The sequence below is a fragment of the Gigantopelta aegis genome, chromosome 6, assembly GCF_016097555.1.
Source record: "Gigantopelta aegis isolate Gae_Host chromosome 6, Gae_host_genome, whole genome shotgun sequence".
Taxonomy (NCBI): domain Eukaryota; kingdom Metazoa; phylum Mollusca; class Gastropoda; order Neomphalida; family Peltospiridae; genus Gigantopelta; species Gigantopelta aegis.
The window spans coordinates 36,728,628-36,748,649 of record NC_054704.1 but is presented as its reverse complement, the minus strand read 5'-3'; the positions used below and the strand labels follow the sequence as shown (position 1 = coordinate 36,748,649).

The 20,022-nt window shown below is 36.8% G+C and overlaps 2 protein-coding genes across 2 annotated transcripts in view; both read left to right on the top strand.

Annotated features, from left to right (window-relative positions):
• Window positions 1–8,563, top strand: part of LOC121374515 (low-density lipoprotein receptor-related protein 6-like) — a 46,776-nt gene extending 38,213 nt beyond the window's left edge. The window contains exons 11-15 of the mRNA XM_041501617.1: window positions 971–1,127; window positions 1,683–1,792; window positions 3,719–3,841; window positions 6,028–6,132; window positions 8,328–8,563. Coding sequence (XP_041357551.1) covers window positions 971–1,127; window positions 1,683–1,792; window positions 3,719–3,841; window positions 6,028–6,132; window positions 8,328–8,563 — 731 coding nt within the window. The remainder of the gene's footprint in view (window positions 1–970; window positions 1,128–1,682; window positions 1,793–3,718; window positions 3,842–6,027; window positions 6,133–8,327) is intronic.
• A 1,367-nt stretch (window positions 8,564–9,930) lies between these two features.
• LOC121376271 lies at window positions 9,931–19,871 on the top strand. Its single transcript, XM_041504100.1, has 11 exons — window positions 9,931–10,072; window positions 10,550–10,736; window positions 11,638–11,799; window positions 12,756–13,110; window positions 13,811–14,081; window positions 14,475–14,589; window positions 15,015–15,203; window positions 15,541–15,711; window positions 16,105–16,211; window positions 17,264–17,377; window positions 19,396–19,871. Exons 2-10 carry the CDS (start codon window positions 10,707–10,709, stop codon window positions 17,268–17,270), a joined length of 1,407 nt encoding a protein of 468 aa, XP_041360034.1. The 5' UTR covers window positions 9,931–10,072; window positions 10,550–10,706; the 3' UTR covers window positions 17,271–17,377; window positions 19,396–19,871.
• The last annotated feature ends 151 nt before the right edge of the window (window positions 19,872–20,022 follow it).

Genomic DNA, 20,022 nt, shown 5'->3' with positions numbered 1-20,022 from the left:
GTCAATGCGAAATCCAACAGAGAGTGAACGGGAAGCTTAAAGGGGAGGTGTATAACCTCAATACAGATATTGTTCTTGGCTTATCATCTAGTAACACATTCAGCTGTACCGCTCTGGGATAGAGTCCTTGAATCTTAATTACATATAAAATGTATATAAACATAAGTCGGTTATTGATTTAGTTTTATTTCGTTTATTTTCACTCGTATGTTCTAATGAATGAATGAATGAATGAATGAATGAATGTTTAACGACACCCCAGCACGAAAAATGTATCAGCTATCAGGGTGTCAAACTATGGTAATGGAAACAAATAAAGTGATGATCAACATCAATATAACAATTCAAGATTGAAATAAAATAAAAGTAAAGTTTGTTTTATTTAACGACGCCACTAGAGCACATTGATTTTTAATCTTATCATCGGCTATTGGACGTCAAACATATGGTCATTCTGACACTGTTTTTAGAGGAAACCCGCTGTCGCCACATAGGCTACTCTTTTTTTACGACAGGCAGCAAGGGATCTTTTATTTGCGCTTCCCACAGGCAGGATAGCACAAACCATGGCCTTTGTTGAACCAGTTATGGATCACTGGTCGGTGCAAGTGGTTTACACCTACCCATTGAGCCTTGCGGAGCACTCACTCAGGGTTTGGAGTCGGTATCTGGATTAAAAATCCCATGCCTCGACTGGGATCCGAACCCAGTACCTACCAGCCTGTAGACCGATGGCCTGCCACGACGCCACCGAGGCCGGTCAAGATTGAAATAAAAACACAGTGTAAAGAACTGTGCAAAAATACAAATATCACAGATAGATACGGACTTTTACTCAAAATTTCAAATTGTATCTCGAAGAAAAACAAGGGAATATGTGCTGTATTGGCCATTCTGTTACACCCCTGCACCACGGTGAGGTTACAGCACGCGCAGGAGTCGTATGTTCTAATAATAATATTATTTTTAGGGAAAAAGATTTACTGGTGCGACGCGAAAATACACAAAATTGAGGCGATGGATTATGACGGCAGAAACAGAAGACAAATAGCTCATGGTAGCAGTTTCCATCCTTTCGACATATTTCTGTTTGAGCAGGTCCTATACACAACAGACTGGGGTTCAAGGTAAGCAGGGACTTTGGTTCGTAGATTGATCATAAACCTTCGACATTTTATAACTTAGTATAAATTAGAACTATGCAAACTATTTAAATCATAAAACCACCTGAAATCTGAAGACAAAACCCTATCTCATAGTGGCAATTTTAACAGATAATTTAGTTTTAAGGGTCTTCGGTCATACAAATTCACAGTATATAGGGCATGTTTATCTGAAGAGAACCATGAAGCTGATCAATGTCTACTCCCCCATGGTGCCGACCCATTCCCCACAGAGCACGCTCAGATCCCCTTCAAGAAACCTATCCCCAAAAACATCCCCATTTAGTCACCAAACTGAAAATGTCAGAAGTATTGCTGCGTGCCTGGTTTACTTATTTGTAGTTGAAGAATCAATAGCAATTTATTTTATTATTAATTTTGGAAAAAATCTGTTCAATTTGCTAACGTTTTGCCTTACAACCGTTATCTAAGCTATTATGTTCATAATCAAAATTAGATTTCAATATAAATATCCAAATGAATTCCGTAGACGTTTTTTTTTTTTTGTATGCATATCAGGAGAATATTTCGCGTATATCTGGATGGAAGGAATGAGACTTCGTGGGGCGGACGCCATTTCAAACGTCTTAATGGTATACACGTTTTTAGAGCTGGCGCTTTTCAAAATGGTAAGTAGTACAGAAGCTAGCTTTCTTGGTTAAACTGTCCATGCACCTAACAATCATCAGCAATTTCTTGTAGTTACACGAACAGCGGATTATTCAGTTCAAAAACTGTCCACATCACGGTTATCTAACCAGAGAGTACATTATTTTGAAGGAACATATTGTTTAATGTCGCCTGTTAGCAGTGTCAAAATATTGCATAGTCGAAATCTAGATATCATTTTAAATGCATGCATATACCCTGATAGTAAACTAGATATTGATACTGCTAAAGTTTATAATATGGGGCCTAATTTACAAAGCTCTTAAGCAGCATCGCATCGTTTTTACAAGTCTTTTTGCATTGCACAGCGAGATCACAAAGTTGCGAAAGTTTAGTGAATTAGTCCCATGGATTACTATTTTGTGTGATTTAATTGTATATATGTTACAGTCAATCTGTGAAACCAGTGATTACGCGTTATAGTAATAATAATAATAATAATAATAATAATAATAATAATAATAACGAAACTATAGTTTTTTATTTCAATTTCCCCTATGTAACATTTATAATATTATTATTTATATACATCTATACATCTATATACATCTATATACATCTATACATCTTATCTTTCTATCTATCTATCTATCTATCAATCTATCTATTTTCTGTCTATCCATCTATCCATCTATCCATCCATCCATCCATCTATCCGTCTATCCATCCATCTATCCATCCATTCATTCATTCATTCATTCATCTATCTACCTATCTGTCTCTGTCTGGCTGTCAGGCTGTCTGGCTGTCTGTCTGTCTATATAGATGTGGGCAGTAATTAAGCAGAACTAAATTGTATTACCATCAAAAATTGTATTTGAAGAGAGAAGATTAATATCGATAAAACATGATCCTCTCTACCGTTAGCCCTTTCTCGTTACAACCAGGACACCACAACTGATAAAAAGCCACGGTATGTGATTTGCCGTCTGCGGGAAAGTGCATACAAAAGATTCCTTGCTGCTAATGGAAAAATCTAGCGGTTTCTTTAATAATTTCGGTTTTGTTATTAGTTTTGACACAAGTATACTGTGATGATCTCTTCCATCTGCATGGTTAGCGTTTACTGGCAGGTCTTGAATATCATGGCTTATAGTCAGCTCAATAGCACAATGAATACCAGACACAAAGTCACAAACTTTAAAATTATGTACAAGTCTAAAAATATCCCGTATAGAAATTGCATTATCAACTGTACTTACACCTTTACATGCTACTTTACCAATAAAGTTTCGTCACAAACACTAAATCCGAATCACAAGCCGTCATATTGGGAGAGGAAGGAAGGAAATATTTTATTTAACGACACACTCAACACATTTTATTGACGGATATATGACAGATATTGAGAGAGGAAAGCTGCTGTTTCCACTTCATGGACTACTCTTTTCGATTAGCAGAAAAGGATCTTTTATATACACCATCCAACAGACAGGGTAGTACATACCACGGCCTTTGATATACCAGTGGTGGTGCACTGGTTGAAACGAGAAATAGTCCAATGGGCCCGCCGACGGGGATCGATCCCACACCGACCGCACATCAAGCGAGTGCTTTAACACTGGGCTGCGTCCCGCCCCCTCATATTGGGAGAGAGCCACCGATACAAAATCTTAACTTCAATTAAATCGTTTTGTCTAGAGCATGTGGAGCATGTTGAGACGCCTAATATCAGTTGTCATGGCCGCTCTTGGTTACATACCAGATAGTTAAAACTCTATATCTACTGAGCGTTTAGTTCTATTCTATACTGTTCTGTAGATGAAATAAATGAATTCCATCTCCATAGTTAATTACCGTACTTGCTAAAATATATTAAATATTGATGTAATGATACAACGATATATAATCATGCATGTATAAATACATTAAACACATTTCTACAGATACTAATGCCTGTACAACTAACAAAGGCGACTGTGAGCAGATCTGCATACCGACTTCCGGGGGAAGACAATGCACATGTCGAGATGGCTACACACTCACAACAAACGAACTGAACTGCACGGGTGAGTAAAATAAACTTCAAACTCATAATTTATCATCTTCAATAGAATCTGTAATTGAAAATAGAAATCGTGTCTTGTTTTACACCAGTAGACAGTGTAAATGTTTATATTACATCAGGTTAAACATTTATCTTATAATCTATAGAACTTGGGGAAATAAATATGACATATCCTCAGTATACAAAGCTTCTATAAATCCCAGTTAATAAAGAAGATATTTCACATATGCAGCGCAGTTCTTACAATTTCTAATACATGCTATTTTAAATCTTACGTATCTATACATTTTGTAAATAAAATACAACAGAATTCGTTTGTTTACATAAAGCAGAAATCGGTATTCACCCTAATTCTGCAATTTAAAATAGTCTTCAGTACTTAATTTCAATGATTTTCAAGTCTGTAATAGTATTTATGCTACCTACTGGCATATAGGTAGAATCATTCTATCAAAAACATACAATTTTGTGCCTAATGTTCATTGGAACAGACAAAAATAAATTATTCAAAGAAAACGTACTTTTCATGGCCTGTTTCGCTAACACTCTACATGCTGTCTAAATATCTGATAGTAAGAGACAATAGAACTGAACATTGAATGATTATGTTTGTAGCTGATTATTGTGATAATCTGACAATATAATTGAATATATATCAGGTTTCCACTAACACTACATTTCAAAATGACCAAGTGTTTCACATCCAATAGCCAATAATTAATAAAGTAAAGTTTGTTTTATTTAACGACGCCACTAGAGCACATTGATTTTTTTATCTTATCATCGGCTATTGGACGTCAAACATATGGTCATTCTGACACTGTTTTTTAGAGGAAACCCGCTGTCGCCACATAGGCTACTCTTTTACGACAGGCAGCAAGGGATCTTTTATTTGCGCTTCCCACAGGCAGGATAGCACAAACCATGGCCTTTGTTGAACCAGCTATGGAACACTGGTCGCTGCAAGTGGTTTACACCTACCCATTGAGCCTTGCGGAGCACTCACTCAGGGTTTGGAGTCGGTATCTGGATTAAAAATCCTATGCCTCGACTGGGATCCGAACCCAGTACCAACCAGCCTGTAGACCGATGGCCTAACCACGACGCCACCGAAGCCGGTCCAATAATTAATAAATCAGTGTGCACTAGTGGTTGCTTAAAAATACCCTTAAGGTTCGGGGTCATGTTTAGAGGAGGTTAATCAGAATATCCGCAAAACATCGTTGTCTTCTTAAAATAAATATTTTCATTTATGCGTGTCCTTACTATAACAGATATTTCCATATTAGATGTTCCAGCCAAGACAAATTCGCCCGTAAACAGTTATTCATTAACTGGTCTTGTTCGTGTCAAAATATTGACTTCACCTGTTCCACTATTTTTGTTTTAATGAACCCATTTGATGCATTTTAAACTTTAAATATTATAATGAAACCAGCGAATTTTAATTTTTTTAATTTTTTTTATTAGCGACGGAGATCAGTTGAAAATCGAATTTCAACTACTATTTATTAACATTTTAGAATTGTACAGCAATATCTGACATTCCATGGAAACATTATTTTAAAGTAAAAAATAGTAGTTTGAGATTGCTTTAAATGTCTTTTTTCTGTGGTTTTGTTGACATTTTGAGACAGTGTCACGTGTGTTACCGCATGTCACGTGTGTTACCGCATGTCACATTCCAGGGAGACTATGAATAATTATCCTGTATTTTAGGCTGGTGCAGGTACACCATATTTCCGTCTATGAACACACTTTAACATCAACTTGTTATCTGTGCACAATTCACAGAGGTTTTGATTGAAATCCATGACACTTCAAAACTCTCCGACTCCACGTCACGTGTGTTACCGATCCTTGTGGGACATATTTGTCCGACCCTTCACCAATGTCTAATATGTTGTGGTTATGTAACAACAAGTGTAGCCAGTATACGTTATCATAAATCACACAAGAACACATTGATGTATCAGTTATTCAATAGAGGCTAACAGACATGTTCGAATGTCACGTGTGTTAGTCTGGAATTGTCCTAAAGTTTCAAAGGACCCCTATTTTGATATAATGGTCCAGGGACGTTTAATATATAATTTTACTAAACGTTTAGAACAAATTATTTGTCTAGTCGTTAACGCATCCATGTTTATATATTACTATAGATTTCATTTCTACTTTTTTGGTTAGTTCATAACGCCTGTTCATGGTGCTACCCAGGTCAGTGCGGGGGCGAGTTGTTGTCTGCTGACTGTGTCTGTCACCCTGGATTCACAGGTCACCACTGTCAAACAAGTGAGTACAGTCATCGTTGTCAAACAAGTGACTATAGTCATCGTTATCAAACAAGTGAGTAGTCACCACTTCAGACAAATGAATACAATCAACTAAAAGAATGATTTTAAAGGAAGCGGAATTGACTACAAGAAAGTATTCAAACTCGGAAACCACGTGCTAGAAAATGTAAAAGAATACAAATATTTAGGTTTAACATTTACCAAACTAAATGTTTCAATGTAACACAAAAGGAGACAAAAGCCATGTACTTTGCTCTATTAAAATCTAAAGATAATAACTTTTGAATAGAATGTAAGCTAAAGCTATTTGACTCCATGGTACTTCCGATTCTATTATATGGGAGTGAAATATAGGGTTATGAAAATATTGACATAATTGAAACTATTCATATAAAATTCTTGAGACATATACTACCCGTCAAAAATTGAACACCACTGTTCATTGTATATTGAGAACTAGGACAAAACCGCCTAAAATTATCATACGACAAACAATTATTAAAGTTTTTGGGTTCGAATTATTTTAGGTAAAAATACGAAATCCTCGTTTTTTATTATATCAACTAATGCTACACGAACCATTTCTAAATGGATATAACTATAAATGGATAAAACACGTGGAAGATAAATTCAGTGACCTAGGCATAGCTGAGATATGGCTGTCAATGAGCTTCACTTCAATAAATCAGCTTCCTGATGCGTTAAATTAAGACAAAATGATCAGTATCTATAGCAATGGGATAGTGATATATCGTCATCATCAAGAGGTAAAACATACGCTATATTTAAAGATAATCTTAATTTGGAAAAATATCTTATTTTACCACGACAAAAATCCTGGACAACTTTACTAAAATACAGAACATCCAACCATTACCTACCAAATGAAACAGGACGCTGGGACAACATTCCGTTGGAATATAGAACAAACAAGTGAGTGGTCACCACTGTCAAGCAAATGTTGTTACTACATGCACTTTTATCAGTTGTGTGTATGCTACTATTGTCCATCATCTTGTTTATATGAATGTATCTGTTCTAAATGTGTGGAGAAAGGTCCTAATATAAGCTTATACCTGTCGGCCAGTTACACCGTCAAAAAGAGATGGTATAAATATTGTTTAAATCAAGTGATTCCAAGACAATCGGAATAAATCGGCCGATTACAGATTCTTCGTGGAGTTCGACACTAATCTTGTATAGCTTCTTTCGGACAGAATCGGGTCTATTAATAGCAAACGAGATGCCATTCTAGCGACTGTACCTAGTGTGAGACAAAATGACTGCTAATATTAACTTTGTGACTGTCAATTCATAGCCTCATCTGGCTCACGTGAAGGGACCTGTGCAGCTACAGTTTAAAACCCATTTTGCCTGTCACAAGAACATGTATTACGAACATGAACCGCCGTGCGCGAGATCTCGTGCCACCCCTTCGTCGCGGGAAAATCGTGTTCTCGTTAATAAAAATAGCATTTTATAGAATTTCTAATTTCCAAAGAATCGAAACTAACGTTAATAAATTTTAGTTTAATAATATTGAAGTTTTAAAAAGTTTGACAAATATCTACAGATCAATATTATACTAGTTTAAGCCCAAATTGAAATTGGTTACGTATATATATATTAAATCTTCTCCAAAGGAGGTAAAAAAAGATGTTGACATAAGTCGATTTTCGTGGGTCGGTCGGATTAGAACACACAAACTTAATTTTTATTTTCGCCTGGTAGCTTTCAAGTTAGTCCTAAAAACAACAAGTATATTTTCGTATTTATGATAGATAATGTGATGGAGAAAAGATACGAAAATCGCTCATCTTAGATTCTCGTTTTAATATCGTTGCCCATTAACCTTTTCATTTGTATCTGAACTACTGAAAAAAATCGTTCGTGTAAACACTAAAACAACACGAACGACCTATCGGTTGTCTGAAAATTTATAAATTTATGCCCTACAAAATTACCAAATGTTTGACATCCAATAGCCGATGATTAATAAATAAATGTACTCTAGTGGTGTCGTTAAACAAAACAAACTGCCATTGTCAAACAAATGAGTAGTCAGCACTGTCAGATAGGTACACCCTTTGTGTCATTCACCTTTATTAATGGTATTGATGTTATGTTCTAAATATCAATTCGATTGTAATGTTTGCAAGAAAAAGATTTAATCTTGTCACATTATTTTGCCAGTCACGACAAAGCCAGCCATGCATGTGTTGGTGCAGATGACAAACAGTGACGAACAACGATTTGAAATAGACAGCACGGATAACCAAGCCTCGTTCTGGACCAATGTGAACAACCCGACTTCGGTCCACTACAATTTGTCTGCCCAGTATACAGCCCAGTCGTCTGGTACACTGCCAGACAAGCCTGCATATATTGAAGATTTCCATGTAATCGAATTGTCCAGGTTTATATACTAATGATTTTAATCTCACCAGAGGTCATCGTGCATTATCCTTTTTATTATTATTATTATTGTTATCATAATCATAATCATAATCATAATCATCATAATATTAATATTATTATTATTATTATTATTATTATTATTATTATTACCATCATAATAATAATAATAATAATAATAATAATAATTATTATTATTATTATTATTATTATTACTATTATCATTATTATTATTATTCTTAAAATTATTATTACCATCATTATCATAATTACATCATCATCATCATAATAATAATAATAATAATAATAATAATATTAATAATATTATTATTATTATTATTTATTATCGCAAACTAGGTGACCACTTAAAGTCGCAGACTCTGGTTTGGTTCATGGAAAACCTAAACATACATATAAATAAAGATGAAATAGAATGAAACAAGGAGTCCTTGAGGTTGAAGCAGGAAAATTAAAAATACACTAGAGCTCATGTCCATAACTGTTATTTCAGAATTTTTACAAACACCAGGATCATCGTTTTCGTGATGTATATATAGATACAAAATTTAGTTTCTTTTATCAATTGGGAATATCAGAAATGTATGTGTATATATACATGTATATACATACATACATACATATACATATACATATACATATACATATATATATATATAAAAAAGTGGCCGCTTAAGGCAGGTGACCGTTGATTACAGGTGGCCGCTAGGACAGGTTTAACTGTATGTATGTATTGATGTATGAATATCTATATACTGTATGTATGTCGAGGTTGACTATTACATACATAGATATTAACACACACTGACGCAGGGGATAATTACACATCCTTACATCTGGCCTGTATTGTGTGTGTGTGTACAATATATTGTCCCTATAGCCGTTGCTGGGACTCGACTATGATGTGGCACCGATTCGCCCGCAAAAATTGGCAGCACACAACCACGATACGCTCTGAGCTATCGAAGCTTCACATAAAACACAAAGCTCTTTAACTCAACACATATGCATGGGGCCTACAATCTACGCGGTCGATCCCGCTTACGTGCATGAAACACATTGGGCACAGACCTGGCACACACACACACACACATACACACACACAAACACACACACATGTACAAATACACATCTACACATATTGTATGTACACACACACCACACGCACACACACACACACACACATTACACACACAAATATTACACACACTGGCACACACAAAACAAAACCTTTCACACCTCACACACACACACACACAAACACACAAACACACACACACACACACACACACACACACACATATACATACATACATATATACATACATATATATATATATATATATATATTTAATTATCACAGGTAGTCTCTTGGTAGCAAACCTGCACAGGACGTGTAAGGCTGTAAGTGCGACCAATCCTAGAAGTGACGTAAACACCTGTGACGAGGTGCTGACTCGGTTTGTCTTCCCAACAAGAGCTCTACCATTCCAAAACACAGACAGGTCAGTATGCGCTGTGTCCCATACTAGTGCATGCACTGTGTTCTATACTAGTGCATGCTCTGTGTTCTATACTAGTGCACAGTATAGCTTTAGTCGTTGACATATCCTTACTCGGTTCATACATATATGTTTTAAAGGAAATTAGTGTTTTTTTTCACATATGTTAATCCGATGCCTGTACGCTTTCAACATTTCATTTATATTAATTTTCGTGTTTATATCCAATTAAGGTTCAAGCGCGCTGTCCAGGGCGCACACCTCATCTATCGGGGCTGCCTATCCAAGTTGTTAGTGCGTATTTAAGTGTATATATTGTACAAATAGTCAATTATACTGATATATTTATGTTTTAGCAGGAATAAATGAATGAATGAATGAATGGGTGAATATCTTGCAATTGGTCAGTATATTTTTATAATTCTATAATCAGGAAAGTCATAGTTAAACATATGACGTCTTGTATAACTTTTGTTTCAGAATTCATCTTCTTTTTGAAACATCTAACGGGGGATATGTGAAAGTGAGAAACAAAACATTTTTCTATGAAGGACAGACGAAGCAGAAGTCGTTCATACTAAACATCGATGTCAATAAGCCGTATCACTGTTCTATAAAATCACCGTGCGGTTACCAAATGATCAACGCTGATGACGTCATTAAACGGGTTTGTACTAAGAATGTGTATTTTATATTACTGATGTACTCTCACCGTATCCTTGAATTGTACACTTTAAAGAAATATTATCCCTGTATTTGACACCAAGATCAACATCAAGGGAGTCCCACAAGTATGAATTAGTGTCATGTGCAGTGGTAGTCCTCTTATAAACGAAGTACTTGACTGCGATTCATGGAAACACACCTTTGACTTTGCCATGCACAGAGATACGATTTTTATCACAATAACGTTGTTGTTTTTTTGTTAAGATTGTGGTGACTCTAAGCGATTAACAGCCATGTATAATATTAAAAAAGATTAAACTTAGTAGTATATATTATATATATGAAGGGTACACAGGAATAACATGTATTTCCCACTTTTGGAAATGTGATATGTTTTTAATTTTAAAGTTTACAATTTTTAAAGACCTACCATAACTAAAGGTTTTTATTATTTTGTGACAATGTGATGTTGACATACAAGACTTAAAATGCTGATAACTATCTGTTTGGACATCATAGTATATATATATAATTATTTCCACCAAATATCCATGACACGTTGCAATCACATCAATGTAGTTGTGAGCATTATCGAGGTATGTTTACGATACCCCAGCATCTTTTTAACTAGGACTAGTAGGCGTCGAACATTCTGTAGTCGCAAAATTTGGTCTAAGAACTGAGAAAAAAATTATTGCAACCTGATAAGTTACTGTTATTGTACAACAGTGAGTTTTCTTTCTGATTCCTATAACACGAACACGGCTAAGACGAAATGAACCAAATTTATGAACTCATGACCAATAACTACATGAATGATATTGGACTTCTCCACTATTAATAATAGTAATCTGTATGGAAGATCGCACATTTTTATGACTTTGTACAATTGTGTTATTTAGACTGATGACTCGAGAATTTATATCAATACACACGGATGGACGGACGACGAGTCTGGGATAGACACTCTTAACATTCAAATCACCCAGCTTCGTTATTCAGCTGGGAAACTACAGACTGCGTCAGGAAACACAGTTTTCCAAACCATGGTGAACGTTAGTCAGGTAACGGTTTTATTAGATAAGCTGTAACGACTTTAGTACACATGTTATGTAATTAGGTAATGGCTTTAATTTGATTCCTATCACGTGATTAGGTATTCACGTTATTAACATGTCAATTGGTTTTATTAAGTAGCATGTGGTTAAGTAATGGAATTAATAAATACTATAGTCTGCTTCAGTTAAAAAATAAAATGTTCATATGAGATACTTTTGCGTATGTTAAGTGGTATAAGTCTCAACAATAAGTTTATGTATTACAAATGGATTTCTTCAAAGCTCTCAGTTGTTATTAGATAGATAGATAGATAACTAGTTTAACGTGCTCATATACCACTGGGATTTCGAACACGCCCATCCATAGTCTGACCTTCGATAAGATCGGTGGCCTGACTCGGGACGGGGGAAGGGGGGGGGGGGGGAAGGCTGTTATTAGCTCGATAATGGGTGATTGAATGATACAATATCAACAAACTGTATGTGATTAGGCGATGACTTTGATTCATATCATATGCTTAGGTTCCGACTTTAATAATATGTCATGTGGTTTTATTAAGTCGCACGTAGTTAAGTAATGGCTTTAATCAATACTATAATTTTGTCATAATTTTATGGCCGTTTACGGAATCTTGTCTCATATAGATTCCATGTTTTGATCTAACGAAAGATTACCATACATCAATGTAGACCGACTCTTGTGTAAATCATTATGACTTGCGGATATTTACAATCCCTCGTGTATTGACATACTCGAAGTATTAATAATATATTGGGGAATGCCCAATGCTCTAAATGTTGTGTACAAAAGATATTTTAGTACGAAAGTGCTAAAAAACACACTCAAAAAAAAACAACAAAACAACAACAAAAACCAATCACCAGCAGACTGTCAATTGTAGTGCTAAAACAATTTTGTTTTTTATCCAACTTGTACTACACTAATTGTCATTTGTGTACAGGGTCAGACAGTGGGGTATACATTAACCCTTAAAGGCGTATACGGCATCTTGCTTTCTGCACGTGACAAAGTTAACAATGAAAGGAAGGCTCGTAGCATAGTTCTGTACGACCCCGTTTCCACCATCACAACAAAAAAACCCCAGCCTCTTGTGATAACATCAGCTGTGGAGTCTACTAACTACACCTGGCAACTGGACACCTCGGCGATATCGGTGGAATTCACGGACAGATTCATCAACAGCTTGCAGACGACAAACAACTGGCTGGCCCCTGTAGCAGACGACAGTGATGTCGATTCTCAGTATGATGACCACGAAGGGGAGATCACCGTCGCTGGAATCCCTAATAAGCAAGGTTGGCAATGTGCTTAATCCAGTGATGATACCAGCGCTATTATTAGATATAATCATTTTACTTACTCACACACACCTCAACCCAACCAATCATTTTACTCTTCCGTAACATTTTATTATGTTACCGTCTTTGTTCAGTGGTGGGGGAGAGGGGAGGTGGTGATAAAATATTTGTAAGATGCAACGGCGACTTTTCCAGATATATAAAAAGGGCGCTTTTAAAGTAAAGAGGCCACTTTTTCATATGTGTGGTCTTTTCCGACAAGTATGGCACTGGGCCCACTAAAGAATCACAGCTACGGTTAATTGTAGTGACTTACGGTGAGTTTTGCGGCTCGAACATACGTGTAAACTTTACAACCGTTTCACAAAGCAACCTTATGGTAGTTGTAAGTGTTCCTTTTAACGATTAAGATCTTCTTACAGGCTGGCGATCATAGAAATAAAGTTACGATCGCGATAATAGGTATTTACGATGATAGTAGTGCTAAAATTGCTTCGTGGAACGAGGCCCTGGACTTGATACTAGTTGTTTAAGGCTGATGGTGTTGTATTACTTATAACCCACCAATGTGCCAGCGTGAAATTCGACTGGCTGCCCAGGACAGAGGTCAGTAGGTTAACATAAACAGACACATGTAAAATCTGCTGGGAGAGATAGTTTCTCTAACATACTGCTACAATACACGTATGTCTTTCAGGAATTGTTAAATTTAAGACGGCCTATGTAGTTAACCCTGATGGAGACGAGTTGACAAGAGAGCCAGAAGACGGGTTGTTCCAGGACCAAGGGTTGAAAACTGTTGTTCAGCTTCATCCTCGACTGGTAGACGGTGATCTGATTTCTGTGTGGGTCAAGGCATACGACGTTAAGCGTAACGTGGTTTCAGAACAGGTGCATGTGCAGATTGATTCATCACCACCCGTGGTCCATAAATTAACTTTGGAGGAAGACAGTAACAAGGAAACTATGTAAGATGATACTTGAAAAACATAATTTGCAACTGCCTCCCAAACAAACACAAAAAAACCCGTCCATTAAACTAAAGACCCCACAAAACCCCGCAAAACAAACCTGCTACTTTTGTGTCTGTGAAAATAATTAATAAATTACTGATAGCATTTAAAAACAAACATCATGCCAAAGGTGCATGTTGAAAAGAAGTAGTTTGGGTCCATCCATAGATTTGGAAGATGGGGTGGTGCGGGGTACATATTGGGTGCTTATTGAAATTTACTACTTCTACACTCTAGGATAACAACCAGAACATCTATGCCTTAGTGTGTGTCAGGACATCTACGTCTTAGTGTCTGTCAGGACATCTACGTCTTAGTATTTATAAAGTAACTGCGCCTCCATTCCAGCTTACGTATTGAAGTATCTGACGAAAACAGCGGCATTGAGAGAATTAACTGGAAGATAACCGACACTGCTACAGACATCTCGTTTGACTCTCACGTGAAGAAAGTTCCAACTCTGGTAAGTTACTAAATCAACCCAAGTAACCTTGAAACTTTACATGTAGTTATTAAATGTGTTATTGGCCTTCTTTCCAAACCCGCCGTCTATCTGTTGTCTATGAAACCAACCGTCAGATATTAACGCCACTCCAACATTAGATCTCCATCTGTGTACTTAACAAAACTAATGTTACGAGCTGTATTAAAATATGACCTTCAAGGTCACGATATGGCACTGGTTCACGTCAGATCTGAAAACAGAGGAAGAATTCTCTTTGAGTGATCTGTTTCATGTTTTGTTTAAACGTATCTACTTCACTTCAATAACTAAATACACCCCTCTGTTACAATTGTTAATAAATTATTACAATATATTTCGTACGTATGTTAAAAGGGGTTACTGTAATAATGTTTAATAATGTTGATGGTGTTTATTATTTGCAGGGCGTCACTTCTTGTAGTCAGCTGTCATCGCTGTCTGAGGCAAAAAGCTGCTACTGCACACCACGTTCCGTGTGTTATTCAAAAGAGTACAGTCTCAAATTAATGAATGTCCAGAAAGAGAAACCCACTTATGTGATTAGCGTGACGGTGTGGAACAATGCTCACAATTCAGTGACTAGACAAAAAGAAGTATGCTCTATGAGTGTTATTTTTATTCAAATTAATGTAGAATAGTATAGGTTACTTGAATATAAATGTTTAGCTGAATGTATTGTAGATAGCGCCAGGTGTTTTGTTAGCAAAATATAACAAGGGGAAATAAATATTTTCATGAGTACAAAGAAACTCAAATTTAGACTACTCTCTCTTTATAATAATTGACGATGACAACAGCCAAGTTTGAAGGCCTCTCCTCAATATTAGATACTCATCATATGTTATGAGTACTTTTTAATATTACTTAGTAATACAATGTAACTGACAGTAGTAACTATTGGTTTTTGACGAGTTTGTTTCATTTTTGCAGATGAGTCCTTCTATCCAGACAACAGGAGGTGAGATTACCAAAGGGGAAGAGAATTCCTTCACATGGGGTCCAACTTTTGAGAGACTGAAAGGGATACAATTTTACAAATATGCTTTTGGACCACGATGTTTCACCATGGATGAAGTGGTGTCAGATTCTCTTAATATTAAGGTACAGTTAACATTTAAACCATGGCGGGATGTAACTTAGTAGCAGAGATTTTGGTCAACAATGGATACATTGGTATATTCACGTCATTATCAGAGCTCCACGACTGATATATCAAATACTGTGATATATGTGTTAGTCATAAACACAGACAGCGCTATAGACAATACAATATATTACTTTTAAACCACAGCGTTGATAATAGTCGATACCAAAGAACTGTTTATAGGAGATGTTTAGGTGCTAACAGAATTCTATTACAATAATAAAGACATAATTTAATTTGTTTAGTTATTTATTTCTTTGCGTATATAATTAAATTATCTTCAGTCACGTTATTTTCAACTTTGCTAATGGTATTGTAAACTTCTGCGTTTGGTTCTTCCTATTTTGTAGGTAACCAAGACAACGGAGACCAGTGTTTCGTGGGTATCTTACAGTTGTGGCCTTCGACAGCGCGTCACAACCCATTCAGTCCAAGTGCTCAGGCGTCCTCAGTGTTGGTATGTATTCTCCTTCAGTGGAATATAGATTACCACAATACTTTCCCACCAGGTTCTACAATATTATTTCGTTCATTTACTTCCATTTGACTGAACTTGTTATTATCAAATTTATCAAATAATGTTAATTTGTCACTCACTAAAACTCAGTAGTAAAAATTATTTCACTAAGGACATAAATATGATAACTTGGTATGTGGAAACAACCCATATAGTATATAACACAACGTAGCATGGCATGGCATGGCATGGCATGGCATAGCATAGCATAGCATAACACAAAATGTATTAAGTAGGTGATATAAAATATAGTATATAGATGAGAGCTACTGTTTGCTAGTATATAAAAAGTGTACCTGTTGGTGATTGTTACCTGTAATATAAGTACGTAGGTCATCGTGGCAGGTATCAAATATATAATAATCTATAAGTGAGGTTACCTATATATCTGTACATATATGCATATATAATATATCTGAATATTAGTATTTCTGTAGGTGATGGTTACCTATATATCTGTACATATATGCATATATAATATATCTGAATATTAGTTTATCTGTAGGTGATGGTTACCTATATAATTGTACATAATAATGCATATATAATATATCTGAATATTAGTATTTCTGTAGGTAATGGTAACTTACCTGTATAAATGTATATAATATGAATATATAATATATCTGTAGGTGATGGCTACCTATATATATGTACATTATATAATATATCTGAAAATATCTGTAGCTGATGGTTACCTATATATCTGTACATAAGATGAATATATAATATATCTGAATATATCTGTAGCTGATGATTACCTATATATCTGTACATAATATGTATATATATCTGAATATAGATGTAGCTGATGGTTACCTATATATCTGTACATAAGATGAATATATAATATATCTGAATATATCTGTAGCTGATGATTACCTATATATCTGTACATAATATGTATATATATCTGAATATAGATGTAGCTGATGGTTACCTATATATCTGTACATAAGATGAATATATAATATATCTGAAAATATCTGTAGGTGTTAGCAGAGCTGACGCCGCACCAGATCCTGTCAACATACCAATAGTGGGGGCGGCAGCAGGCGGTGCTGTAGTTGTCATAGTTATCATCATCGTCGTGGTCGTGGTTGTAGGTGAGTGATTCACATGGCATCTTGTATTACGGCGTTTGTTGTTATAATTTCAATCATTATAGTATATATACCGATTTATGAATTGTTTAAAAAAGGATCATGTCGGAAGTATGAATTAAATAAGGAATGTTTGGGGACACAACCATACCTGCGACTCATTAGGTCAGGTCAAGTCATAGGGCTTTACGTGCACATTCAGAGCAACCTGTGTAGCGCATACCTGTCCTGGGAACAAGAGCCGGCCTCGGCCGGCTTTTCTGCCCAGGACAGGAAAGCCGCGACTCATTGAAAGTGTACTGTTTAAGAAGGTAATAGAGGATCACGTAAAACTACTGCACCATACGCTGAATCCTCCCTCCATCGTTATAATTATTTTATACTACTCAAAAGAATTTAAGGGTCAGACGATATTTTCGACATTATTTTCTGAATGTCAATTATATTAGCTAGACCATAATGTCACGCATGGTATTGTTCCATTTTGACGAAAGTGGGTCTAAGCAACCCATAAATTAATTAAAATCCACTGTCATTGACACTGTCGACTAGTTCTAATGGCGAAAACATGCTTACATTTGCACGTAAATTACGGCGAAAGCGAAAGGTCTGCTAAGTGCCCATAACTTGCTTTGTCACAAAGCGCTTCATTTGCACGCTTTGCACGTGTATTCCATGTTCCCAATGCTGAATTTCCGTATAATTGGAGCTTGCGTTCGTGTACGGTGCACACTCCAAATTCGACAATGGTACGACTTCAACTGACTATCGAAGATCGAGGAAGGGCTATTGCTTGGCTTCAGGATGGCAATACGCAAAGAAATGTTGCTCTGAGACTTGGTGTCAGTCAGAGTGTCGTTGGCCGACTGTGGCAACGGTACCAAGCAACGAATTCTGTTCGAAATCGTCCACGTTCGGGAAGACCCCGAAGCACTACAAATAGAGAGGACCGCTACATCACCAATATGGCTCTACGTCAACGCACAACCACTGCACGCCGATTACGTGACAATCTGCGGACTGCGACTGGAACTCGAGTGTCTGATCAAACCATACGCAATCGTCTGAGAGCCAATAATCTACGCTGCCGTCGCCAGGTTGTTCGACCACCACTCCTACCACGTCACAGAACGGCCAGACGTCACTGGTGCACGCTTCATCTGCGGTGGCAACGTGTTCAGTGGGGTCGAGTGATGTTCACTGATGAGTCCAGGTTTAGTCTCCAGTTCAACGACGGTCGGGTTCGTGTCTACAGACGTCCTGGGGAGCGCTTCGCTGACGTTAACGTTAGACAATGTCACCGGTTCGGTGGTGGCAGCGTCATGGTGTGGGGCGGCATCTCTATCCACCACAGGACCCCCCTCTATGTGGTGGAAGGCGATCTGAATAGAATCCGCTATCTGAATGAGATTATCCGGCCGTTGGTTCTTCCAGGCCTTCAGCAGATTGGCGGCGGAGCAGTTCTGCAGGATGACAATGCCAGACCCCACCGCGCCAGGGTGGTAACGGACTTTCTCAGACAACAAGGTATCGCCAGAATGGATTGGCCAGCATATTCGCCTGATTTGGCCCCAATAGAGAACGCCTGGGACGAATTAGGCAGGAGAGTTCGGGATAACCATGCCCCTCCGGCAAACCTTCATGATCTGGGTCAACTTCTTATGACAGAGTGGCAGGCCATTCCCCAAGAGTTCTTCAGACGTCTGATCAACAGCATGAGGCAACGATGTGTCGAGTGTATTCGCACCAGGGGTGGATTCACACACTATTAAACGAATGTTCTAATGTGTAAAATCCATGTTTGACAACCTTCAACTTTGACAGCATATCATGTGACTTTCTTGTATACAGTGACGTTTATTTGTGCTTTTTTTGTAAATATGGAACAATAAATAAACATTTTGGTGTAGTTTACATCATCAATCTAATACACTCTGAAACTTATTTGGTTATAAATTTTTGACCCTTAAATTCTTTTGAGTAGTATATATTTTATTAATTATTCAATTTGTTTTAAATAGTTAAACGCCGAAAAGCACAGAACGCGGACTCAGAATACGAGCACTTGGATCGAAGTCGACCAACAGCGAACAGGGAAGCGGTCTTCAACATAGCCTATGGACTAGATGACGACTCCAGAAATGACTCTCCTCAACGACCCTCTTGCACCAACGAGGGTGATGTCGATGGACCCTGTAGTAAATTGGGGGCCGAAGGTGTGCAACTCCCAGAAGGCGTGTATGACGTCATTGGCCATACACGTTTTGAGTCATCTACTGATTTCGATTACCCATTTAGTTCTCATACAGAAAAATAAACTTGTAAAATAGTTGGTTATATCATAGAACGCTTACGCTAAAGTTGTTTTGGGGGGTTTTGTTTCTGAAAATTTCAGATACATTTAAAAGTTTGTTGAACAGTTATTCATTGCTGGATAATTCAATATTGAACTATTAGTATTATTAGTGGCAGTATTAGTGATACATTTTTATATTTTCTTACTGTTATTTATAATATGATAAAAATATATAGTACCCAGTGGCGGATCCAGAAAATCCATTTGGGGGTGGGGGGGGGCAATGACATGAGGCAGAATGCAAATGGAACTTCGGGGGAGGTTTGGAGGGATCGTACAAAATGAAAATTAA

Coding starts and splice junctions, on each gene's coding strand:
- LOC121376271 (XM_041504100.1), top strand. CDS start 10,707: ATGATCAACGCTGATGACGTCATTAAACGG. Junction 14,082..14,474: donor GACAGTAACAAGGAAACTAT/GTAAGATGATAC, acceptor CCTCCATTCCAG/CTTACGTATTGAAGTATCTG. Junction 15,204..15,540: donor CAGTGACTAGACAAAAAGAA/GTATGCTCTATG, acceptor TCATTTTTGCAG/ATGAGTCCTTCTATCCAGAC.